At 43.5% G+C, this 26,026-nt stretch overlaps 3 protein-coding genes across 8 annotated transcripts in view; 1 reads left to right on the top strand and 2 right to left on the bottom strand.

Moving 5' to 3' along the window:
* SEC24A (SEC24 homolog A, COPII coat complex component) overlaps window positions 1–13,269 on the bottom strand; it is a 23,207-nt gene extending 9,938 nt beyond the window's left edge. Inside the window, exons 1-10 of the mRNA NM_001321593.2 lie at window positions 13,093–13,269; window positions 7,626–8,141; window positions 5,765–5,932; window positions 4,973–5,050; window positions 4,502–4,665; window positions 3,768–3,940; window positions 2,027–2,129; window positions 1,026–1,152; window positions 597–706; window positions 116–228 (exon numbers count right to left, since the gene is read on the bottom strand). Of these exons, the coding sequence (NP_001308522.1) occupies window positions 116–228; window positions 597–706; window positions 1,026–1,152; window positions 2,027–2,129; window positions 3,768–3,940; window positions 4,502–4,665; window positions 4,973–5,050; window positions 5,765–5,932; window positions 7,626–8,141; window positions 13,093–13,165 (1,625 nt within the window). The 5' untranslated portion in view covers window positions 13,166–13,269. The remainder of the gene's footprint in view (window positions 1–115; window positions 229–596; window positions 707–1,025; window positions 1,153–2,026; window positions 2,130–3,767; window positions 3,941–4,501; window positions 4,666–4,972; window positions 5,051–5,764; window positions 5,933–7,625; window positions 8,142–13,092) is intronic.
* Window positions 13,270–13,291: 22 nt separating this feature from the next.
* LOC121106711 (nascent polypeptide-associated complex subunit alpha, muscle-specific form-like) lies at window positions 13,292–15,088 on the bottom strand. The gene is made up of 3 exons (XM_040647024.1): window positions 15,031–15,088; window positions 14,378–14,526; window positions 13,292–14,320 (listed from the first exon to the last, which is right to left on the bottom strand). The coding sequence occupies exons 1-3, from the start codon at window positions 15,086–15,088 to the stop codon at window positions 13,292–13,294; spliced, it is 1,236 nt and encodes a 411-aa protein (XP_040502958.1).
* Window positions 13,460–25,749, top strand: SAR1B (secretion associated Ras related GTPase 1B). 6 transcript variants are annotated; one of them, XM_046900377.1, is made up of 8 exons: window positions 14,340–14,751; window positions 15,393–16,504; window positions 18,579–18,652; window positions 21,351–21,470; window positions 22,163–22,228; window positions 22,797–22,900; window positions 23,407–23,538; window positions 24,681–25,749. In XM_046900377.1, exons 3-8 carry the CDS (start codon window positions 18,595–18,597, stop codon window positions 24,795–24,797), a joined length of 597 nt encoding a protein of 198 aa, XP_046756333.1. In that variant the 5' UTR covers window positions 14,340–14,751; window positions 15,393–16,504; window positions 18,579–18,594; the 3' UTR covers window positions 24,798–25,749. The 6 variants fall into 6 exon arrangements, with proteins under 6 accessions (XP_015149502.1, XP_046756331.1, XP_025010622.1 ...); XM_015294016.4 differs by lacking the exons at window positions 14,340–14,751; window positions 15,393–16,504 and adding an exon at window positions 13,460–13,640; XM_046900375.1 differs by lacking the exons at window positions 14,340–14,751; window positions 15,393–16,504 and adding an exon at window positions 13,746–13,914.
* The last annotated feature ends 277 nt before the right edge of the window (window positions 25,750–26,026 follow it).

A 26,026-nucleotide genomic window follows, 5' to 3' on the forward strand; every position in this document is an offset into this window, starting at 1 on the left:
CAGCTGTGACAGGAACACAACTACAGAAAACTGCTAGGCAGAAAGCAGTGTCATGTTAATGTCTACCAAGTTCCATGAGGAAAAAAGGACATTAAGGGCAAAAAAAATTACTCACAAGTCCAGATTGTCCAACAGGGTCTTGCAGACTGTATTCAAATATCCTGTCTCTATTGCATTATGAGAGACATCAAATACAAAGAGGTACACAGGTGGCTGAGGTGGACGTAGCTAAATAAAGAAAAGACTACCTTTAATTTCCAGGGTGATATTTATTAGATTGTGATAATTCCACTGCAAGTACAAATGATGCCAAAACTTCTAAATACATTTCACTTATTTGGTAACTCTGTAATTGTGGTTTCCTTTCAAAAGGCCCACAAACACCTACATACTCTAAATAGAGAACACTGAGATCATAAATGTTTATAAATGACAACCCATGTGAAGTAACACCCAAGGCTTCTTAAATGTACTCCTTGAAGCAGTAGCTACTATACTGAAATGGAAGCATCCTCTGTAAAGAAGATTCTTTTTTTCCCCTGACTTCCCTGTGGAAATAAAACAAAGGGAAAGAATAAGTAAAAGTAAAATCTCACCATGTATTCAGATGGAGCCATAAATTCAATCGTAGCATTCTGGACTTCAGGTCTTTTATGAGGTTCTCCATAAACTCTTGTCACAGGATTATACATGAATTCTTCAGGAACTGTGCAAAGAAACTGATACATTACTACTCCACAGTAGTACTAGTTGTGCTACATTTTAAAATGTCAACTTCTTTGAGCTTGTTGGGCAATGCTACTTGTAGCATTAGATTAGATGCAGCAGCAACTTTGTCAGCTGCAAGGATACCATACAAGACCAGGTCAGACTCAGTGTCTTTCCTCATGGAGAACATTTCTCATGTCCACAGAGCACAACAGATGAGCCAGTAGTACTAATATGGCCAAAAATATGACTGTATCAAAGGATGAGGTATGAAAGGTCAACCATAGAAGTTTGAAACAAATACATTTAAAACCTACCATCATTCACTCTATAGCACAAGTTGCATTTCCATCTCCTTTGGTCTAGAAAGCTGACAAAAGGATTAATATATGTCCGGCAGGAACGACATCTCACAATAGTACTTGAAGTAACCACTGGCAATTGCTGGAAAAGAAAAGTTTCCAATTTTAAAACGTCAACACAACAGCAATTCACCTACGTAATAATCTACACTGCAGCTCCTGGCCACTCAAAGCATACTTCTGCCCATTTCTGCATCCACACAGCACCCCTACAAAGTTCCTTAATAATAATACTGGTCAGAACCTAGCTCTAACATTTTTGGCTGCATATTCTCCCCCTTCAAGCCTCTACAGTTCTGAATTCTACACTGACGGTGTAAGATCAAGACCTACAGCAAGTAGAATCATAGAATCACTCAGGTTGGAAAAGACCTTAAAGATCATCAAGTCCAACCACAACCTAAGCAAACTACCCTAACAACCCTCTGCTAAACCATATCCCCGAGCACCACATCCAAATACAGAACAAATACCATTAACACCACCACCATACTTGGCAAAATCCCTTCAGTAGTGGAAAATAGCAACATTTAAAAGATGCACTGATAAATTCAAAGTCTTCAGGGTATCTGAGGACAGTCAAAGCCCTTTAACTTTGTTAATACTTAACTATAGTGCAGAAAAACCAATAACTACAACTGTTACCTGACAAAATACAGCCAATTAGGAGTGACATTTACTTATATTTTTATGTATTTACATGTGTTGCCTTCTGTCACAGCCTGCTTGCAGTGTTGCCTATAAGCTTCTGTTCTTTTCTGAAATTTGGGATTGTTGTTGTTAAGAATTGAGGCTTGAAAGTTTAAAAATGGCAGGGAGAAAACTCTTGGATAAGTGACAGTGAAACAGGGAAGTATTCTATGCCAAGATTAGCCAACACAGCTGTCTTCCCTTTGCAATTTATTCTACAACTATAGTGATATTTCATCATTTAAAGTTTTAAATATTTGCCATACCGATAAGTCCTTGAAAGGATGAAGCAGGAGCCCCAGAGGAAGTTTGGCTTTATTCAGTAAGGCCTGGGTTTGAGGAATGTTAGTCAGGGTACAGCGGAACAACCTACACAGCAGATAGAGTTATTTTCAATGACTTTCAGATGATAAAATGGTTATCTCAGCAGAACAAAACATCCTTCCACATTTTCCAGAGCTGGTGATGGTGAACATCCACTTCCAGATAAAATACCCTCTCCAACTCTGTCATTGTTTTGTTTTAGTCCAAGCTTGATCCACAGCACATATTTTGAGCTCCTACGTTACATTGTACGCATGCTCTTTATGCAGCACTGGTGCCACTTTAGTGACTCAAATCAGAGGTTAGCCCAACACTGCTCAAAGTTGCAGCTAATCTTTATACACAAAGCAGAAAGTTGAACACCTTTTTGAAATGGCCTTATATACCGATCTGAACCAAAGTTTAAAATAACCATGAACTGCACAGTTGTAACTTCAGAATTTGGTGGCTTTCACAAAGTACAGATGTGCACAATACTTGTGCAAACCTGGCACAGCGTGTTTGTGTGAGCCACTTCTCAAAGATGCTACTTCCTTGACCTCTCAGAAGAGGCTTGCAAAGCAGGAGTGCCTGGTCATACATGGTTTGGTTGGTTTGCTCAGTGAGATTACTCCAACTACCAACAGACAGCCTCCTGTTTGACATTCCATTTACTCCATTGTTTTCAATGGTTACTTTCTATACAGACGTAAGGTGTTTCTGCATTCACAAACTTCTTGATATACCTCACTCAAGTAGGATAACTCTTACTTAAGATCTCCTCAGTCACACTCACTGCCAGCTACATTGCAATGTTTTTGCATTGTACCCACTTATAGCTGCCTTGCAAACAATGTTTTTCCTTGTATTTTCCTACACAACTTCCTGGTGACACAGGTTTAGAAATGCACTTAGTAGCAGCTAAGAACCCTGACAAAATGATTGCGAGGGTTATGAGATGCTCGTTAACAGATCTGAAGACAGAGTTACTTGAAACATGTCCTAGACAAAAACAAGAATAACAAGCCATTAAAATTCTGGTGACTGCACCAGAAAAGGGTCAGCTCTGCCAACTGCCTCAGTCTTGAATCCAGAGAAAGGAATACAAGTCAATGAAATGTGGCAAATAGTAATGAGGTTTTTCCACAGATAGAACTATGAATCCCATAAAATTATCTTTATATTTTCAATGAAAAGCAACAGCAATTGGATACATATGCTTTCAAAAGGCCTGCAGTAGAACATAACTAGTTAATTAATGCTATGTTACACATTCAAACACCATATTTCGACAATCTCTTAAGGCCTCAGCAAACATCTCCCAGATGACTTTTCTAAAAAAATACATGTAAATCCTTTCTCTAACTTATAAAAGGAAGGTAGCTTACAAAGAAGCCCCAACTTTTGATACCACATTCAAGGGAACCAATAGCATTGGTTATACTATGTCATAAGAAATTAAGGGACAGTCTGAAGACTAGAACGTCAACAGCTAAAAACCAGTTATCAGTGAACTTAAAATGTAACAAATACATTCTACATCATCCCCTTCACTTCAGGACTTCAACCACTTACCAGCTTTACCTTAACACAGTGAAGCCTATTTTCTGTATTTTTTGACTCACAATGTTAAAAATATTTAGTAAAGTTACATTTACAACTAGTAATTTCTTTTGATGAATTACAGCAAATGGATAATCTTACTCTGGGTTACAATTGAGCTTCTGGATGTCTTCATGCAAGTTTGGGACAGGAGCCTGGAGGAGGGTTGTAGGAAGAATATTTCTTTCTTGAAGAAGATTCACAGGTCTTAATCCTTCTTGTTGTAAACTCAGGCTACCCATAGATGCATTTAAGTGATTAGTGCCTAGGGGAGGCTAAAGTCAAAATTTCACAAATTAATACTGATTATTTGGATGAAACACAGTCCACCTGAAAAGCAAACATTTTTTCTTTCAAATTGTGTTTACTGTCATTGTATTATCTTTAGAAATGCTACTTGCTGTTTAGGCTTGTAACAGAGGAGGTTAAAATTATCATACACATGCCACAAAACTCTTGAAATGCAGAGGCCTAGCTGGCAAAAATATTGGTCAGATTGGTTTGAAAGCACAGGAAAAACACATACTTCAGCTAGCAATACTAACATGGGGGATGAAAATCATCCTATAGGCCTGTTTTAGAAAACAAATAATTTTTGAAGACTGATGTTCTAAGCAGATTTCAGAAGACACTTCAGAAAGAGCTGACACCATTTTTACAGATTGCTTTCAAAGTGACAGAAAAAAGCAGAAAGTTCTGGCTATGTCTATTATCTTGAGCAAACTGCATAACAGACAGTGAACCATAACCCCACAGAGACAACACAGACTGCTACACTTCTCTTTATTCAAGTGAACTGGCTTAGTAATATGAAACAAACAAAGCAGAAATTTCACCTGGTGGAAATGTTTTGATCCATCTGGATACTGCAAAGCAGATGCTTGCATTCCTGGTGCTCCAGGTGGAGAAGTATTTTGGTAGCCTGGTGGCAACGCAGGATAAGAATAGCCAACATTTCTATTCATCTTAAGATTTGCAGGTGCAGAAGGATGTGGGGTTGCTAGAAGCAGAAAAGACATACCTAATATGAATTGTTGAACTGCAGCTTGGTCAACTCATTATCAAAGAAGGACTTTTTGTTAAGTGTAAACAATTGAGAAGTGTCATCAGTTTTGCAAGATACTAACTGCTTTGTAATTCTTACATGTCAATGTCTAACTGTCAATGCCTCAAATAATCACACTTAGTTTCAAGTCAGACATTAGATAAAGTACACATTTGTGCCTAAATACCCAAACTTCCATCTTTTCCAAACTCTTAAACAACTTACTTAACAGCAAATATTTTTTTTAACTCCCAAACCTTACCCATGAGGCCACCTCCTTCTATTGCATCATAGCTGTTTTGGACCACAGACCCATCGCCAGCAGCAGATGTGGCATCACCTATTAAGAAAGAGTCCAAGTAAAAATTTTTAACAAGTAACAAACAAGTTGAAACAAAGTAAGTGAGATGCAATTCTCTTTGCTGAATGTATATTTACATTAGCATTGTTTTGATCTACCTTTGACTCAGGGCAAAATTTGATTAAGTATACATCTTGCCCTATTTCTCACATGTGCTTCTCCTGCTGACATGACCTCAAAGGACACTCACAAAAACCTACAAGCTTTCTCAGGGAAAACACATAAAGGTCTACACATTTGGTTGAATGAACTGCTAAGATTACCTTAGATTACGTATTCTTCATAAATTCCATGCTAATAGGCAGCGAAGTGTCAGGGTACCTCTCATTTTCAACAGAGGAAGGCTCTGTACGTTGGCTGCAGTTGTAAACTGCAGACTCTTGGAATTTAGGTATCAAGTTCCCTAAACTACTTTTTCCACTGATAGCACATGGAAGCATCAAACTCTTCACTTTTACACTTAGTCCAGTACTGTTTACAAACCATCAACAGTTCTGATACGGTCACACAAATTCCACTTGAGATAATAACCCTGAAATAGAGAGAGTGTTCCCAAAGGACAACTGGGCTGATTGCCACCAGCTAACTAGACCGGGTTGTCCTGGGCTCTATACAGCCTGGCCTTGAACACCTGCAGGGATGAGGCACAGCTGTCAAATGCAAATTCAACAAAAAGAGCAAATTGTTTCTTACCTTCTTGATTTGTAGCTGAATGTAGCAGAGATTGTGTACTAGGTGCTCCTGCTGTCACTGTGGATGGCCTAATTAGAGGTGGACCACCAACGGGAGGAGGTCCCAAAGGTGGCCTCGAGGGAGGGTGGAGAGGTGTTAAAGGCTGAGTCACAGGTGGAGGTACTGATCCTGTAAACAGATTAACTTTTAGTAACCCAGCTGAAGACAACAGAAGACTCTTCTTAAGAAAACATACAGACTGAACTCTAGATAGATACATCTCTTATTTACATGATGCACAGCATGAGATACATAAATCCTAACATGCCTGTAGAAAGTTTTCAGCTTCGGATTGTTTCTGCTCCTGACATACTGTGTTTGTGTAGTTGTTAACTGTGATCCTTTCAGTTTCAGGGTTTTTGTTTGTTTGTTGTGTTTGTTTGGTTTTATTTTTTTACAGTTCTTGGTAAATGTTTTAAGGGATGCAGAAAGCATCCTGACTTCAAAGTCTGGACATCATAAAGCTTTGTACAGCCTCAAATCAGACAGCATACAACAAACTAGAAGAGTCTAAAACAGATTGCTTCTGACAGGAAGCTCACCTTCCACTTCAATAACCTGATGCAAAATAGCAACGTACAGATTCTGGGTCTGTAAGAGGCTGCCAAAGGCTGGGCATGCAGGCAGGCGGCTGGCAGACCTTTGTTTGAAGGATGAGCATAATCAGCAGAATGAGCTAAACTCATTTTAGAAGCGAGCACCATTCCACAGAAACACTACCAGGGAAACTGCTCAGAAAGATTCGCCATTCAGTGAAGGTAAGAACTCTATCTCATAAGTCATTTTCCATGATTTCTCATCACCTACCATTTTCACCACTAACTCTGAAATAGTGATTATTTCAATAAACTGTCATACAATTAGCTAGGCATATATCAAGAAATCGGCATCAAGAAAAACATTCAATGAAGCTAACAAGTATTTCATAAGATCTGCTTTAACATAGAAATATTTTACATGCTTAGTTCCTATTATTGTGCTCAGAAAGCTGACAAAAAATATTCTGTAATAGCAAATGACAGCTTGGCAAAGTGAAAATTGAGTTTGAAGGTGTGTTTCCCACAATACTTACAAGTTACATTGAGAAGTTTCTTAATATTAGCAAAATTTTACACCCCAGCACACAAGAGGCTAAAACAGAAAGGCTGCAAAAGCACCAACTTCTTGCATCTTGCACTTTGAGAATTCTTTCTGAAGACTGACAATTCTGATCCAATTGTAATAACCCAAAGTTGGGATGAAGGAAGTTCTTCTTTCAACTGGCCTCTATTTCAACAACACAGAATGCTTCCCAGATTTCTTTCCAGGCTGTGCTCAAGCTGGTTGTCTCATCCTTGAATCCTATGAATCCTCATAATGAGGCCATTCTCAGAACTTCCAGAATCAGTCCATGAACAGAAAAGCTAATGAGATTTTAAACTGCAGAAGACCACACTCACTAAAAGCAACTGATTTTCATCTAGCAAGTCCAGAAGCCCTCATGTGACTGAAGCACACAAGCACTCCAACACTCAAGGAAGAAACAAAGGCAACAGAAACAGCCTTACCCACACACAGCTTCCCAAAACAGAAGTTACCTGCTTCAGCCACTCAAGCAAAATGAAATCCTGCATGCAAAGTTTCCATTTCTTATGGAATGAAGAAATGGAAAGAAGCCAGCCCAATATTTATGATGTACATTTCTTCAAGTGTTTGACAACCCAGTTCCACAAGCAAAAGGCTACTACAGAGTGAATATTATTATTAACATCATTTTATTAAAAGGACACAGAAGGGCGCACTGGCAGTCAGTTAAAGAAGGGTATCAAAAAGTTATGATTACCTGGCTTCATATAGCTGTTCTGAAGTGAAGGACCTCCTGGAGAAGCAGCATACTGATAACTTCCTGGAGGATTTCCTGATAGCGGCGGCGGTGGCTGAGCAGGCCCTGTCCCTGCCACAGGAGCCGAATGGCTTGGTTGAGCTGCAGCTGGGTGGCTCACAGGAGCCTGGCTGTACTGCCAGTTGGGATGCATTGGCGGGCTAACTCCAGGAGGAAATCCACCAGCAGATGATACAGCAGCTGAGTTTTGCAATGCAGGTGGCAGCACTTGTGGTACAGGACCTGTTTGTTGCACTGGTGACCCAGATAGAGGTGCTGCTGGTGTTCTATTGAGAGTCTGCCCAGGTCCTTGGTAACTGTTGAACTGAGAAACATTCTGAGAGCCACTGTAGTTATACTGTCCAGAAGATGGATGTGGAGGAACCTTTGACGGTGTCTGATGTGAGTACGGTCCTGGAACTGATGGGCTATATCCCTGGGCATCTGATGAATGCATCATTTGATTTTGAACAGGACCTAGAAGGAAAAAACCCTTAAGAAGTCTGCGTTGCATATTGCTTCTGAAAACAGGACAAGACTCTGAAATTTTCCTTCCTTGGAGTTTTATTAGTGTTCAGGACATAAGAGAGAAGTGCTACCACAAGGGTCATGATTTGATAGCATTTTGCTATCAACACTTGTATTCATTTATTTATTTTTATAGTAACTTCACAACAGTGCAGCTCACAAAGCAAGTGGCTGAACAAAATCCACGCCCTCTGCAATTCACATACAGGGCTATTTCCACCTTCAGAAGCACTCAGAAGGCCATCAGCCACGGAGGCACATGCTTGCACACAGCTGGCAGGGGTATGAGGGAGCGGTGGCAGCAGAACCTGTCCTTACATCCCAGTTTGAGGACTGGCACTGGCTTAAACCTCAGTTTACAGCAAAGATGCAAACAGAATCAGATCAAGTGCCCATGCTATTTCTCAAGTGACAGTGCTAATCCACAAAAGGTTCTGCAGCTAATTTTAGTAAGAGAGCTTCTCATGCTTATACAGCTCACATAACCAACTGGTCAGGAACATGGAGTGAGGGATAATTTATTGTGAAATAATTCACTCATCAAGAAAATAAAACTCAATGGGTTAACAGTGCTTCTTATCTACTGGGTGGTACAGAAGAAGTAAGCTGTAATCACTTTAAGAAAAACAATGGATAAGATTAACTCAAAACAGTAAACAGCACTGGCAGAGCATCATCAAATTTGTTCAACAGAGGAACATAAACAGAGTAGTGTGAGCTGTCCAGTGCAGTAAGAGCTCCATCAAGAAGGATGGTACTCCAGGTTGTTCATATTGCTGCCACAGAAAGAACGTTCTGAGGGGAAGCATTTCCAAGTGAAATCCTTCCAGCAGAACACGCTAGATAACCCATGCCACAGCAGACACAACACACACCAAAGCACTTTCCAAGGCTGTATCATTTACATTAGCCAGTCACACTGCTGCACTCCACCCCTAAGCCCAGTCTGAATGTTGGAGGCATTCCACGTACACAGCTATATGCCTGAAATCAAGAGATCATCATGATTTCAGCATACAGTTCTTCTTTGCCACCCTGTACTACTTCCCAGATTTCCAGAATTATTTTTTAGGAAAAAAAGAGCCTAGAAAACATAAAAGTACTTAATTTCCAGACCAGAAACCACTGCAAGATTCAACACACATTTTCAAAAGCATGCTACAGAGATGAGCACGTGGACATATATTTTGCATACAAGTACTGGAAACAGCTGCCACCAGTACGAAATCACAGAGTTTCATTTAATGTCAGAATAACAACAGCTGGTTTCTTAGCTGTCTTTGCCTACTGGAACATTCCAGCTACATTTTAAGAGCAGAGGAAGTTCACATTTCCAAGTTAAAGTAACTTTGAACTCAGGCACACATGACAGTAAAATAATCTAAACAGAACACATGGAAATATCTGAGTTAGGACAAACACTGACTGCCATGCAACTCATCATTCCCTGGAAAGCCCTAGGGTACAGTTCAGAGACAGCCATCACCTCCCTGAATACTGCATCTCCATGCTAACTGCATAGCCAAGGTTCTACTACAGCACCGGTGACCTCATCCTCACTCTGCCTGTTATTTGTGCATAAACAGCACATACATATTATTCTCTAGCCATTAATCTCAATACGCTATCTGCCATTCAGTTAGGAAACCCAGTTATAGCTCACTGGCCTTGCAATACTGCTCATAAATCTTATTAATTACTAATGCTTTAAAATCAATGGTGTCTAAACAAAAAGCTTGCAAACATAAGAATTCCCACAGTTATGACTCACCTTTGAAAATTACCCTGCAGCATATCAGATGGGTTTTCAAAAACTGATTTGCAAAATGAATTGTAAATTTAACTTGCTAGCTGTACAAATGACTAAGGTTTCTTATGTAATGCCAGGCCCCTGACTGTATCACATGTATATTGATATAACATTGCAGTATGTTGTATAAAAGATATAGAACAAATACTAATTCATTTTATAACTTGATTATTCGCCTCAGGGCATGACTCCGTAGCCTGGTCAGGAATCGGAGTATTTTGTTCTGTTTTTCCTGTTTGAGGGATAAGACTGAGGATAAAGCAATGACAGCGAGATGAAACACAACAAATGACCTGATGTTTCTGTGGCACTTTGTGATGAATTAGATTTTGGAAGCAGAGTTCTGAATTTCAACTTCTGCTTTTACTTTTCGAAGTCAAACACAATGAAAAGCCTCAATAACCTGCACCAGTGGAATTCCCCCATAGACTGCTGCTTCTTTCTTGCACTGCTCTATGATGCCACGGGCCAACAAGGAAATCAGTGTGGACTGAAGATCTAAATCACAACAACAAAGCCACCAACACTCAGGATACAAGAGAAGAGTTAGTAACACAAGAGAGGCCCCCTACCTAACAGTGGAAGACAACTCTATGCACACAAGATCATAAGAAATTTCAAAGAGACCAGGAACAGCACTGGAATGTATGTGATGGCTGCTCAGTGGTTATATAAAAGCAAAGAATGAGCACAGAAGGTTATGGGAGCCACATCCTCTGCTACACAGAGCCTGTGTCACTTCTCCCCAGGCCCACCAATGAGCACATTGCTCTCACCAGCCACAGCTTCTCCAGCCCCAGGGAGAACAAGGCTGAATACACTCAATCACATGGCAAGGGCCCCCACCAGCACCCCATTCCCCAGGGCTTTACCCATGGCTTCCAAGCACAGGCCAAAACCAAAAGCTGCTGAAGCTCTGCATGGCCTCCAAGCATCACGCCAGGATATCAAACTAAGACAGCAACAAATCCTAAAAGAATTTCTCCATCTTGCTTACATTTCAGACCTATTAGCTGCAGATTGCTAATTTGATTTTCAGTTAAGTGAAGAGAGAATACTGATCCTACAAAAAAAACAACAACCAAGTGAAGTGGAGGAAGGCTGTTACTAAGCAACCCAATGCTCACTGCTAAACCATTTCCAGGTCAGCGTAGGGTGCTGCTGCTACAGCCATCAGCTGTCAGGCCCAGCACATGAGCTCAGGGAGTTACCTGCAAACAGGAAGGTGAGCAACAGGTTAAGAGGAAGAGCTGACACCTATATTACAGTTCATCATTCTGTTGGCAGCACTCTTTCCTCACAGACCATTGTAAATAGTGTAACAGGACTCTCAGCGTGCCCTAGATTGCTTTTATGGAACGTTATTTTTTCCTGAGGTAATGTAGGATCACAGCAGCTTCTCAACATATTTTATACATGTATACATATCTGTATCCTGTAACTGCTGATTAATTTTATTACCTTGTGTTTGCACGACTTTAGATTTCAGCTCCTTGGTTTTCATACAGCTGTAGCCTGAAATGTGTCTTCCTACTACTACTACCTTGTGAGAACTTCTACTGTGTGCTTAGCCTGACTACATATCAAACATAAAATGATACCAACACGTAAAACATTCCACTTATTTACTCCATTAGCTAACATTCTTTCTGTACATTCTCTTCTGCTTAGACCATAAACTCCCCAGAACAGAGGCTCTCTTTTCAGACTTCTGTATCCACGTCCCACACTGCTGACCCTATGGGCAGCTATACAGTTGTTTTTAAGATGACTTTGAGAAGTTACAAGCACTGGGAAAGCAGAGGGGAGTGATAAGTCAAACCACTTAATTACTCAGCCATAAAGCAAAAAAGTCAAAAGACCTCATTTTAACTGAATGGTCTTGATGCAGCATAACCACCAAAACACATAACTAACCAATTAAGGAATGAAGTTCAGGGGATGCTGTAAGCACATACGAAATCAGAACACACTTTCCAACAGCACTGATTTCCACACACACACAAAGCAAACAGAGACAAGGCTGCTTTTGTATTTCCTTCTTGCTAGCTTGGAAGGTCAGCTAGCTACTCGGTTTCACCTTCAGCATCTGGCTTCAAAAAGAGAGATATTTTGAGTAAAAGAAAGCAGTCAAGGCTTTCCCAGATCAGAGCATACAGAACAAGATAATATTGGCTTTACATGACAGACAAGATAAAACACGGTGAGCGAGCGGCCGCCTGAGCTCAGCAGGGTCCTCCTCCGGGCAATAACCGGTGCCACATGTACAGCTCGGTTCCAAAGGGCCAAGCTCTCTTGGCCGTCGCAGTTATCACAACTGGGGACATGGCCTAAAGTAATGACTAATACAAACCCTTCAGAACAGAACATTTCGAGCTAAAAGGGACCCAAACGGATCGCTAGGTCCAACCCCCAGCCCCACACAGGGCCACCAAAAAAAAAAATAACAAAATCAAACCTTATGGCTGTGTCATCCAAATGCTGCTGGAATTCCAGCAGCTCAGCGCCGTGCCCATTGCCTCAGGCAGCCCGTTCCACGTCCACCTCCCTCTGGTGCAGGACCTGTCCCTGACCCCCAGCTGACCCTCCCCTGTCGCAGCTCCTCGGGCCCTATCACCGTTCCCAGAGAGCAGAGCTCAGCGCTGCCCCTCCGCTCCCCGTGTGGAGCTGCAGACAGACACCACGCAGCACGTTTCAGCTAGCTAACACAGATTTTCCGAGACGCACTCCTGTCAGCGTATAAGGATGTTTGTGTCGCTAGAAGTGGGAAGAGGCTCACTTTGCCCCAAGAACGACCTTAGCGACGCTCTGAGCGGCGCACACCGCTCCGTGCTCCCCGACCCGAGGCCGCTCCGCGCTGCTGCGCGACGCGCCGGGCAGGAGGCGGCCGACACTCCCCCCCCCCCCCGCCGCCACCTCCGTGACACACCGGAGCCCGGGACCTCCCATCAGCGCGGGCCGCCCGGCGCCCCGGGGACGTGGCAGCGCGAAGGGAGGCGCCGGGCGCCCGAAGGCCTCGAGCGGAAGCCGCACCTCCCTCCCCCCGCCTCAGCTCCTCGGCCCCCTCCCAAGCCCCGCGTCCCGCCTCACCGTTGCTGTAGGGCTGCTGGCCTGCGCCGTTTTGGCTACGATAAGAGGCGGCGGGCCGGGCTGGCTGAGCCATGGCGGCGCTGAGCTGCGCTGAGCCGGGCCGGGCCAGGCGGGGTTGGACAGAGGCTCAGCGGAGCCGCCCGAGTGGCGGCGCCCGGCCCAGCGCTGCGAGAAGGGGCGGGGCTTCTCCACACCGGAACTACCGGGCAGCGCGCATGCGCACTACGTACACGTGGCACTTCCGGAAGCGGCAGCGCTGCGGCAAGTGGGCGGGACGGCGCGTCTTAAAGGGACAGGGGAGGGGCGGGACAGGTCGGGCCGTGGGCGGGGTCCGCCCCGGTGGGGCTGCCGTGCGGGAACGCCCCTCGCCCACGGGCCGTGCGACGTGTCCGGACAGCCTGTCACCTGTCAGGGCAGGGAGCCCGCGTGTGAAATACAGGGTCATTGGTGCAGCAGTGTGCGAGAAATTGCATAAACATCCCCGCGTTCCTCTCGTCCCCACTGCGAGGCCACTGTTGGTGGGGCGGCACTTCAGCACGCGGTGTTCGGTGAGAGCCGGCAGGCGCTGTGCGGCACCGCGGGGTGGGAGCCCCGAGTCACCCCCGGGCGGAATTCTCGGCGCTGGGGGCTGTCCGCGTGCCGGGGCGGGGTGCGGTGATACGGCACTGCTTGAGCCGACGCGATCGGGATACGGGAGGCTCCGGGCTGTGCGGGACGCTCCCGCGGGGACGTTCGGGCGCTGTGCGGGTGACACTGCCCTGCGCGCTCGGCCATTAACCGCTGCGTTCCGCCCCCGTCCAACGCGGCAACTGCGGAGAAAAGGTGCAAAACGTGAGGAGAGACCGCCTCCCCCGAGCCGCCTCGACGGGAACGTGGGAACACGGGATGGACCCGCGGCTGTCACAGTCACACTCGGCCGATGGCAGCGGGGGGAGGCGCCGGGCGGAGCTCCGCGCTGCGCGTTGTGCCACACGGCCGGGCCGGGCCCGGAAGGCGCCGCGCGGGGGCGGAGCGGGGATCGGCCGCGGGGTCGGATCGGTGTCGGTGCCGGCGGAGCGCCCGGAGCTGAGGCTCGGCGGCGGCGGTGGTGAGCGGGGGGACGGGGAGCCGACGGGGTGAGATCTCGGTGCCGGCTGCGGCCTCCGGGGCTGCTCCGCGGCGCGCTGCGGGCGGTGCTGACGCCGCGGCCTGCCCGGGTCCCCGCCGCTTGGCCGCCGCGGGCTCCGGCCTAGAGCGGCCTGCGCGGGGCGTGCTGCGGGGCGGCCGGGCCCGGGGCATCAGGTACGGAGAGCGGCCGCGGGGACGGCGCTTCGGTGCGGCCGGGGTCGGGCCGGGCCGGGCCGACGGCGGTGGTGGCACGGAGAGGGCCGGAGGGAGCGGCGCGCGGAGGGGTTTGATCCGCGCTGGGTGCCCCTCCCGTCAGCTTGGTGTCGCCTTCCTCGCAAATAGCGCTAAAAAAATACCCCTTGTCGTGGGAAGATCGATGAGCTTCGCGTTTCTGCCCGATGCTTCGCTCCTGTTAGTTTTCTCCCCGCGCTCCTAGCAACAGAAAGATCCATTGTTCTCTGGGTCGGCGATGCTGAGCTGACAGCTCTGAAGGCTGCGATGTGGCGTGGTGTGTCTTCTTCGGGCTCTCACGGCTGTGTCAGGCTGCTTTGGGTACATTCATCGCTGAATTCTCATCTGGATTTGTGTGCCGTTGTCACGTTTCCCGAAGGGAAAACAAGCCACAGCCCTCTCGCTTGTAGGCAGAATTAGAATTGGTTTCCGCACCATCCGAAGCAGCCCATTGCTTCTGAGCGCCGTGAATCAAAATCCCGGTCACCCCTTATGTTCCCTCCCCTCACCTGCCTGCCTGCAAGCGTGTGGTTTAATTTCCTTCCCGTTTAATTCCTTCTTACTTTGCTCACTCTGTGCAGAGCCCCTCCGGGGGCTCACCTCCCTCTGGGGGGGCTCTGCAGACTCTGATCTCTGGCCCTGAGATAACCAGCCCCATGCCTGCCGTCTGCTGCATGAATCTTCTATGATTATTTGGCAGTTTCTTTTTGGCCCCGTCTCAGATTTCGCTTTGGTGTTTGTGATTTCAAAAAGTGTACCGTAATACGATGTAGTAACCTGCAAACGCCTTACAACTTTCTCATCTGCTCGTTTGGCACGTTGTCGTGACGTGTCAAGGTTTCTTCTGAGTATCACTTCTTCAAAACCTGATCATGATGGATCACCTGGAAGATCAAAAGTAATTTTATATTCGTTTTCCAACATGTTATTTGTTTGATGGTTTGTTTTTAAAATAAATACAGGAACTGCTGCAGTGGGCCCCACTTTGAGACTATGATCTGAGAGCAACTTCTGTGAGCTGGACTGCGACTGAAGCACTTACTCAGCTGCTTTCAGGGCCTCGTGTGCCTGTTGCAGTGCTGTCTTGACACATAAACTGTGTACTTTGCAGTTTCAGATGTGCTTTGGATCAGTGCTAACTTCAAATTGTTGTCTCGGAATAAAGGATGCAGTAGAGCTAAGTATATGTCACGCAATACATGATCTTTGTTATTCAGCCCATTTAGTAGCAGCACTGTGCGATTGCTCCTTCTGAAATCTCAGAGATGACTTGCTATCAAAAGAATGATTAAAATATCCAAAGAAAATCCGCTGTGAGCTCATTTTCAGACTATGTTGCTTCCTCAAGCATAGTGTCATAGGATAAATCTGATTGAGACAGCAAATTGTCATTTTACTCACCAAATTTGTTATGGATTTTCATTTCTGCTGTGCAGAATTAAGGTGATCTTATTTGAAACGCCAATTTAGGTGATCATTTTTGGATTATAGATTAAAAAAAAACCCAAACACACCCACAACAGTGGATTTTAAGCACTGGTTTGCAAATTGTTTCCAGTAGAGCGTGTTCTCAGGGAGCAGATCGGGGTTCCTTTGGTAGCTCTTGGTGCACTGACTTCCAGCTGCTGTATGAGGTGTGTGATAGGGTGCAGTTGGCTGCTGCCTCCTAGTTGTTCCGTATAGGGATTGAAAGCTGTCTTTACAAGGCTGCTGTCCTTCCTCTCTTATCTGAAGGTTTGCACATTTGAGAAGTAAGCATTATTCTGTTTCTGGAATGTAATAATTACATTTTAGCCAGGAAAATGCAGGAAAATGCAGATCCAAGGCAGGGGCAAAAATCCCTGCTTCTCATAGGAGGAAAAGGAAACATGGAACATCTGTGAGCAAGTTTGCTGGCTCATCCCTTCTGTCAGCAGCATTTTGCAGAAGATGGGCTGGAGGGGCTCCTCAGGGGACACAAGGGACATTTTGCTTGTGAAGTAATGCTAGCCACAGTTCTTAAAGGTGTTTGGAGGTGGCAATCATCTGTTGATGCTAACACATTGTCCTCATATTTCTGAGAATCCACAAGTGGGTAAGTTGGCGATGGCTGTGGGCAGTCGGTACCAGCAGGTTGTCAGGTGGCCGTTACAATTTCTCCTTAAGTCTGGGTCCTCACAACTCAGTACTTTCAAGGGAGCCCTTGAAATAGCCCTAAAATAGCTTTCACTGCTCTGCTTTAATGGTGCATCACGAGGGGCCGGAAGGTCGCAGTCGATGCACGCTGGCTGCGTGGTGCAGCTGTGTAGCGCTGCAGGTTGTTGTGCCTCAAACTGCCCTGAACTGTGTCGGTGTTTTTTCTGTGTGATAAGAGTAGATTTAATATCTCTGTTCAAATAGCTCTAGTATGCTTTTACAATTTGCTGTCAATTTTTTTTCCCATTTTTAAAGTAGTATTTCCCTTTAAGGGCTGCCGGCTGATACCAAAGCAGGTTGCGGTGTATTTGGAGCCTTGCCCTGTTAGAGGTTCTCAGCAGCGAGTGAAGATTTCTTTCTTTCATCCATAAGCTTCACAGAAGGAAGTGGTTAATACAACTAAAGTCTGTGAGGTTATTCTCACCTCGGTAATCTGAGCACTGCTCTTGCATCACGCTGTTTGCACTGATTTGCAAGTTATTTGAGCAGATCATTTTCCTAAGCCCCACAGAGGCTTTTCTCGATCGGTTTTTTGTTCAAGCAATAAATAAATCTGCTGACGTGTCCGTCCTGCCATATTTGCTTATTCTTGACCTTTGCTTTTTAGACATGTAAGTGACAGTTTCAGCCATGACGTTGTGTAACTGGGTGTTTATGCCTTGACAAGCTTATTAGTTTCTTAAAATTTGCAACTGTTCCAGTTGGTCAGCTGTGGGATAGGGGAGGGTTTCAGGGTTAGTCACGGGGAAACCTTACGCTTCGTCATCTTCAATCAGGGAGGGCAAGTATGGGCTGAACAGATTTTGTTCCTGTGTGAGCAAACATAAATAATGATAATATTTCATCCTCTTTCAGTATTGCTGTGACGTACCTGTTGCTGTGCGGAGGAAAACCTCCATGTGATGTCATGAGTGCGATCATTAGGACAGATAGATGGGTTTGGGTCTGGTGCTGACCTGTAGTTTGACTGCTCTGTGCTATGCTCCAGGTTCAGAGCAGTCCTAAAGCCATCCTGTAGGCCCCAGCACACAAATACTGCCCTGGCACACAGGGTATGCTGCCCTCAACCCAAAGACCTGGGCTCCAACTTCCCTGTCTGTTAGGAGGAATTAAGTACTGCAGCAGGGTTAGCTAGCTAATGCTCCCAAGGAAGCTGCCCTTTGGTCTTGCAAAAGCTTTTTCTGCTAGGTACTAATTTGCTCTGTCAAACCGGTGCCCTCGGTGTGACTACCCTCACTTTAGATAATGAGGAAATTAAGATGGAAGTTAAGAAATTAATAGCTCTTGGCTGCACAGTGAGCCTAGTGACAGCATTCTCACACCTGAAGGCGCAGCTTCAGAAAAGGTACACTTGGTAGTGGTGGTGATGGCTGGACTTGTCATCCGAAGGGTCTTCTCCAACCTGAGTGGCTCTGTGAGGTCCCGGCCCTTCTCCTGCTGTGCTGTGTGTGTTCTCCAAACTCTCAAGGTTTGAGATGTCCCTCAGAAGCTGCTGCTATGGCTGGCTGTGTGCTGTGTGCCCAGCTGGCCACCTGCTGCCCCCCAGGGGCTGGAATAGTGTTGTTTTTACCATCCTAGAAAGAAGGGAATCTTGCAAAGTCCCAGGGTACATCCTGTTGTCAAAGGGCATCTGCCCACAGTTGGTGCTACCCTGAGCATCCTCACCTCAACACTTTGTTCCTGAGCCTCGTCCAAAAGAAATGGGGGAGGAACGTGGTGTTCCAGAGTTCTGCTTTGAGATAAGTTTAAATGTTTAAGCTGTAGGTGGTAGAAGTCTGTATGAGACAGCATTGGGGGATTACAGCTGTAAGCAGTGGTTCCAGTGCCGTGGGCCCATTGCAAGGCAAACAGACAGGAGGTGTGCAGACAGCAGTGTCTTACTTGTAGAACCTCTCAGGGATCAACTTGAGTAAACACCTCACCATGTTTCATGTGCTGTTCTAACAGAGCATTCTATTTTCTGTTTATTTCAGACTAAAAGATTCAGATATGTCCTTCATATTTGATTGGATTTACAGTGGTTTCAGTAGCGTATTACAGTTCTTAGGTAAGTTTTTCCTGCTGTTTTTGTATAGCATGTCTATTAACCTATCTTCAAACAGAGGGACTTGTTAAATAATAACATTCTTTAGTGTATATTCAGTATCACTCCAAACAAAAAAGTTTCACTTATCAACACTGAGTATTTCCATAATGTGTTCTGTACTCAATCTTACATTAATCCTGTAACCTCTTGAAAAAATTACTTTTTCTTTCAGGAACATAATAGGCTTAATTTTTTTTAATTACTACATTTAAGCTGGTGTCGTTCAGTTGACTTTAATAGAGCTTCCCCCGATTTTTTTCTCTGCTTTAAAGAACCAGACTCAATTATTTTGATTGAATTCTTTTGAGCGGAAGGATATAGGGTGAAATATTAGCTTTTGTGAAACGGGAGAAAAAAATGGCACAAGAGGAAAGGGAATGTTACAGTCCTTAGAAGAGGAGCAGAAGTTGCAGATAACGTAGATGAAAAGGGCAGTTTACAAGTTCCAGGGATTCTATTAAAGTAAACAAAAAGAATTTGTGATTAATGGGTCATGGCAGTCTGTGCCACCTGCATTTTATCAGTTGAAAGTTTAAACTTTTTCTCTTAAGGTTAGACCCTTGGCCTGCCATTGAAACGTTAGTCAGTAAAACTTTAACTGAGTTGACTGATCTTTCTTATCTCCTCTTAGCCAAGCAGCGATTACTGCACGCTAGCTTGCTTTCCTATACCTGCTCATACAAAGTCTAATTCTAGTGAGAGATACTGAAGCCTGCAGTAGAAAAGAGAATTGCCCTTTACATGTCCCTCTTATTCTAAAAAAAACACTTTTCATTCTCATGTCCAGTGTGAGAGTGGCAAAAAATGCAATCATTTTACTATAGTTTAGTGGTGTTTCACTTAACCTGTAAGGTAAGTGTAAACTGGAGTTTCTTCTGTGATGTAAGTTTATATATGGAAATGCTTGTTCAGTTCTCTACCTATCTATATCAGTACTTTCACCTCTGTCCTGTAGTTTAATAGCGAATGATATTTGGGTATATGAGAAGGTGAGCTGGGAAATAAGAGTTGTATTTGAAAAAGAACTATGAGAACACTCTACCGTTCTTGTAGTAAAAAAGGTTATTAATGAAATTAGCTGAGGAATATGAAAGAATATTCTTCCCTGCAGGTTATAAAGCATGCCCTGGTGGAATGCAATTCCAGAGATTAGCTTAAGGGGGGCAGGGGAGAAAGGTGAGCAAACAGCAGCAGTGTAAAGGTCAGGCAGATAGAGGCACATGTGATTGTGGATTGCTGCAGCATCCATGGGGCTGGCTGAGGAACCCCCTGTGTAACAGTGCTATTTAAAATCTGACAAAAATAAAGTATGTGCAAGGATAGCATATTTGATAAAAAGTCGCCACGACTTTTGCCCTCATCACGCTTGAACTGGGAAGGACCTTTCTCATCAGAAATCTTCCTCACTAGGCTAAGTGTAGCATTTGTACTTTTTAATCAGTACTGTAAATAGTACAGAAACTGGTCAGCACCTGTGGCTCTTTAGCAGTTCAGATGTGGCTGCCAAACAGGCAAGGCTGCATGACCATGGGGAGATGCAGTGGAGCAGAAATCTCAGGGTGATCTGCACCTATGGAAAGGAATAAGGGCTCCAGAAAAGCTGTCCTGGGTCATCAGGTGCAGATCAGGGCACTGCTCATAATGTGACCTTTGACCTTTGACCTCTTGTTCCCGTGGCACTTGGCACAGCCTTTGGCAGCAGGCACGATTTTGGGGTCTAGTTTGCAGGTCAGGGGAATTCATTGTTCTTGGGGGAGGATGTGTGGCTAACTTCGGTGGTAAAATGTACCTCACAAAGTATTTCTGTGTCATCACAACGGCTGTAAAATAAACCTTTCTTCAGTGTATGCCACAGTACTGTGACATTGTCTAGTTTGGGGTTTTTTTTTTGTCATAATGGGAGGGAGTTGAACAAAACATACTCTTTTCCAGATCCAGGATTGTTGATATTTTAGAGTCCACTGTTAACACTGTATCACAGACAGGCTTGGGCTGGAGGGGACCTTCGTTTGGTCAATTGTCGTTTGGTAGGGCAGAGCAAGCTACTCTGACAAGGTTTAGCTGAGTTTTCTTTTAGCTTTGCTCAGATAAAGTAAATGCAATTATGTGTGACACATTTACATCAGTCATGTGCCTCTCTCCCCAGATGCCACTCAGCATCGCATAAGCTGTGCGTAGCAAGCATAGCTGTGATAAGCATATGAGCAAGTATGAATGTGGCTTGTACAAGTAGGAGAGCAGTCGCTGATAAAGGGCATCGATAAAGTGCACTGTGGAGCTTGACAGGTCTGTATTTTGTGCCATGACTGTACAACTTTTCTCCTGGGAGCAAAGTTATCTCTAGTGTTAGAAATAGCGACTGCACATGGCTGCTTTAATTAGCGATCACACACCCTTTCTCTATGGACTGTTACAGCTGTGCCAACAGAAATCTACAGGACATACGTGTAGGAGGGTGTCTCGGTCTTGCTGATTAGCAGACCACACAGGATCTGAGAGAAGCTTATGCTTAGGAGTGCTGAAACATGCAATTGCTGTCTAAACACTCTAAATGTTTGTATTTTATGTGTATGTGATGTGGGTTCCTGTTGGACAATGCTGCTCGGATAATACTCCCACTGATAGAACTGATTATTCAGTAGGTTATTCTTTGTTACAGGACTGTACAAGAAATCAGGCAAACTAGTTTTTCTTGGACTGGACAATGCTGGAAAAACTACACTGCTGCACATGCTCAAAGATGACAGACTGGGACAGCATGTCCCCACACTACACCCCAGTAAGTTAACGTTCCTAGTTCCCTTGCTAGAAAGTATTGCAGGAAACCTGATTATACATCACAGGTAACTGGGGGGAGACAAAGAGTAATGGAATTGAGAAATTCTGAATTACAGAAGCTGCAAGAAATTGGGACTTGAAACATTTGAGAGCAGCTTCTCTGGATAGTTGGAAGGTTAGCATTTACGTACACTGTTTTGGTTTTCATTGACTCAAAGGTTGCTCTCTGATTGTTACCGTGGTAGCCTTGCAGGAGGAAAAGTTCAACAGAGGTTAAAAATATGGACTGGTGAAGTGAGGAGGTGAGCAATTAAGCAAGGACACAACAAGGGGCGACCTCTGACAGTATTACATGTGAAATTCCATCTGTGTGGCAAACCAGATGCCAGAGCTACCTATTGTTTTTGTAATGGGGAGGGATAAATCATGTGTGGACATTCTCTGCTGTTCTCTTAACACTGTAGATTTTTGACATTTGTTTTAGTCACATTTTGTTGTTACACAAATGTTACTGACTTTGACAGAAATGGTATTGGTCTGCTGTATTTCTTGAGAAACAAAATACTGAAAATAACAAGAGAAAGTAAAATCTGTGTCCTGAATAGTCAGGCTATTATGTGTAGTAGAATACCGTATAGTATGTATATAATGATATATAATCTTCACAGCGAGCATAATTCTGTGTATTTGTAGCTTCAGAAGAGCTGACAATTGCTGGTATGACTTTCACTACTTTTGATCTGGGTGGACATGCTCAAGGTAAGAGAATATGTTGACTCATTTAACTGCAGTGAATTAGAGTTGTTTACAGTCAGTTTGTCTCAGATCAGAAATATGACCATACTGCAGAGATCAGCTTCCCACACTCTCTTTGGTAGTGTTAAAAACATTCACTGCTCTGTTCCTGTCTCTGCCACATACTGTGATCCCAAATACAATTTGGCAGGAGCTGCAGTAGAGCAGGCTTTTTTGACTGATGGCAAGTATTTTGAGGAGGATTAGATAGTTTTTGTTGTAGAACATGGAATTTCTTGTGTATACCTTTAACCTCTGTGCTTCAAACTAACATTTGTTGATGTAATTCTTGGGGAAACACAAAAAGGTTCAGGACATCAGTGTCTGCATGTGAGATAGAGTGGTGATAACAGGAGAGGGAATTATGCATTTGCTCCATTATCTCAATCTTTATAAAACACGGGATTGCATCCTGAAGACTGACAATATATGCTAAGACTTCAATAACTTCAGTGGCTTCTTCATTACTGAGGTGCACTGCTCTAAGTTTGGGGATAATTTCCATTGGTTTTATTTCACATTTTCCCTGTAGCTCGCAGAGTGTGGAAAAACTATCTGCCTGCTATTAATGGCATTGTGTTCTTGGTGGACTGTGCGGATCATGACAGACTGCTTGAATCAAAAGAAGAGCTCGATGTAAGTTTAACTGTGTTTTTGAAAGTTTGGATTCTCACTTCTAAGAAATAAGCTCAAATTCCCCATGTTCAGCAGAGCTCTGCTGCCCTCCTGGTAGTCTAGCAATTTCACCTTTTGCATCTTCGTTCCCATCTAGTTGTATTCTGGTTCTGTCACCCTCTTCTTCCTATTCATTACTGTGTGCATTGTAGGTAGGTGAACATTCTATTCTGCCAGTTGAATCACTATTACTCCATTTACAATGTTTTCTATGTTGTGAATGAGTAATTTAATTTCTTTTACCTCAAGCACATCCCAGCAGTTATTTTCATTGCACCAAATAACAGTGAATTTTGCTGCCCTTGCTTCTTAGAAAGGCCAAGTTTCACCAAATGACTTAATTGCATTGTTAACATTTTATCTTAATGTAAAGCCCTAAGTCAAACTATATGCTAAAAAAAAAAAAAAGCTTTAAATCAGACTATGTCCTAAAATAATCTCTTTCCCCTTTCTCCTTTCCTTTGCAGTCACTAATGACAGATGAAACTATTGCTAATGTGCCTATCCTAATCCTTGGTAATAAGATTGACAGACCTGAAGCCATCAGTGAAGAGAGGTTACGAGAGATGTTTGGTCTGTATGGCCAGACAACAGGAAAGGTAATGTTCCTTTTTTTTGTTAGAGATCTCATGTTTACCCTACAGTTCTGTGTTGATTCTGCTCCACTCAGGTACACAAAATAAATGGTTTTTAGTTTATTATATACATAGTATTTAATAGGTTTATATGAAATGAATGCTGCGTGTGTTAGAAGCATCTCTACTGCAGCTTCTATTCATCATTTCCAGTAACACATTTTGCCAGGGAAAATGCGATTGTACTAAGTATAGATTTCAGTACTTGAACTACTTTTGTGCAGCACTTTTGAAAGGGGAACGTGTTCTCAGAGGCCACAGTTCTAGTGGGAACTATAAGAGAAAACTTGATAAAGTCTTCCAGTAAGTGGTTTTTCTCATTTATAGTGCAAATTTAATGCAATTTATTACTTAACATATTTAACTGAAATTTAGAAACAGGAGTATACTACTGCAGACATCTGAGTTTGTAGGCTGTGGAAAAACATCCCTACTCGCAGATTTATATTACCCATCTTTGTGATAATCCAGCTCTCTTTAAAGTAAACACAGTGTACTGCATGTAATGGAGTTTTGGGTACAAGGAATTAAAATGAAATTACATAGAAACAGGAATTGCGTGGGTTAGTTTTAGAATAGGTGCAGTGGAATATAAACAATTATTATTCATTTCTTTTTATCGTCTTGTTTTGTGTCTTGCTCTGTATTTTACAACACTGCATGCAGTCTGTGAAGGAAGAAGCCTGTAGTGAGCCTCCAGTTGAGCAATAGCTTTGTCACACTGTGCTGCTCTTGGCAAGAAAGCAACTTGCACTCTGACTGCGGTCAGCCCTACAATTTGTAGCAAATGCTCTTTTTATGTGCTTGGAAAGCTGTTAGAAACAGAGCAGGGAACCGCTTCTGAGAACTGAGTTTCTCGGTGCACATGCTTGCTTTCGCACTCGGGTGCCAGGCACTTTATGCTCTCTGAATGTGGCTGCACATGAAAATAGGCTCAGGGACTGTAAGCCTGGCACTGTGTGCAGAAGTTTTACAGTCATTTTCTTCAAAAATTCTGACATCTACAGTAAGTTAAAGGATGGCATTGTGACGAAACAAGTGTCAGTGCAAAGCAGCTGTCTCTTTGTAAAGGTACTGTAATCTGGAATGCTTCTGTCTCTTTGCAGGGCAATATACCATTGAAAGAACTGAATGCAAGGCCACTAGAAGTGTTCATGTGCAGCGTGCTAAAGAGACAAGGCTATGGAGAAGGATTCCGTTGGATGGCACAGTACATTGATTAATGCCAAGATCACATTAGTTCATCCTGTCCCATGTCTGAATATTAAGTCTGCTCCTTATTTGATCACTCAGTGTATGCAACTTGGATTCGTTTGACTGTTTAGTTATAAAAGCATACATTTTTACATAATTGTATCTCCTATGCTAAATTGTAAGTGTGAGGATTGAGAAATTCTTTCAAGCAAGTTTGTAAGTTGAAGTACCACAACATGTTAGCTTTCTAATCCCATACAGCATTCTTTTGCAACTTTTAATTTAACAAGTCTCCAGCACCATTTTTGGACAGAGCAACTTTCCAGTACAGTATGTTTGAATGCACTTTTTAACAGCTAAAAACTGCAAACGTGAAAAATATTTAATGCTTATCATGTTAAATTTTTTTATGTACTTTTTTGAAACTGGTTTTATAACTTTAGAGTATATAACCATCTTTCAAGGAATAATAAATAATTAGCTGATGGATAATTGCATGATGCCTTACAGTTTTCAATAATATACTTTCTTATGCAACGTCATGCAATAAATTTAAATCCAGTTTTTGGCAACTTTAATGGAAAATGTTTCATTTTAATGTGTCTTAACTAGTGAGGCTGTCTGACCATCTGAATATGGGGGATGTTTTCCTGAAGCAAAGGAGGCCACGAAGTACTTTCACTGTATATTAAAGAGTAAGGTGTTTCCTTCAGACTACCAAATTGCATCTCCTTTAGGATCTCACATTAATAGAAGGGAACTCTAATCTGATGCCCTTATAACTACCACCTTTAAAAAGTACAGATCACAGAAAGCAGTTGTGCCAATGTAGATCTCGAACTAATATAAAAAGTGGTCTTACTCTACTGGTACCTTGACTTATACCCCTGAAATGACACAAAATTGCAATTAACACTAGTACTACACTAAATTATTCTGTTCTTGGTTGAAGTAGATTTGGATTCTACCAGAAGATTTGCCTGTGACATTGCCAGAAAAAAAAAATAAATTGCTGCTGTTGCTTGTGAAAATGTATCAGCCCACACCTAAATAGGGCAATTTTCTGTTTGGTGTTCTGAGTTGGAACAAGATGGATTGTTTTCTGCAGTTTTGCCCTGAAGCTTAGTCAGAATGGCAGTTGTTGTGTGCCCAGGTGGGGTTTTATTTAGCCCAGGTTCCTGGGGTAAAATTTCATTACCTTCAGTGCTTGTTTCCAGGCTTGTGACTGTTCCCCATCTCCCCGTGCATTAGCTCCCTG

The sequence above is a fragment of the Gallus gallus genome, chromosome 13, assembly GCF_016699485.2.
Source record: "Gallus gallus isolate bGalGal1 chromosome 13, bGalGal1.mat.broiler.GRCg7b, whole genome shotgun sequence".
NCBI lineage: Eukaryota > Metazoa > Chordata > Aves > Galliformes > Phasianidae > Gallus > Gallus gallus.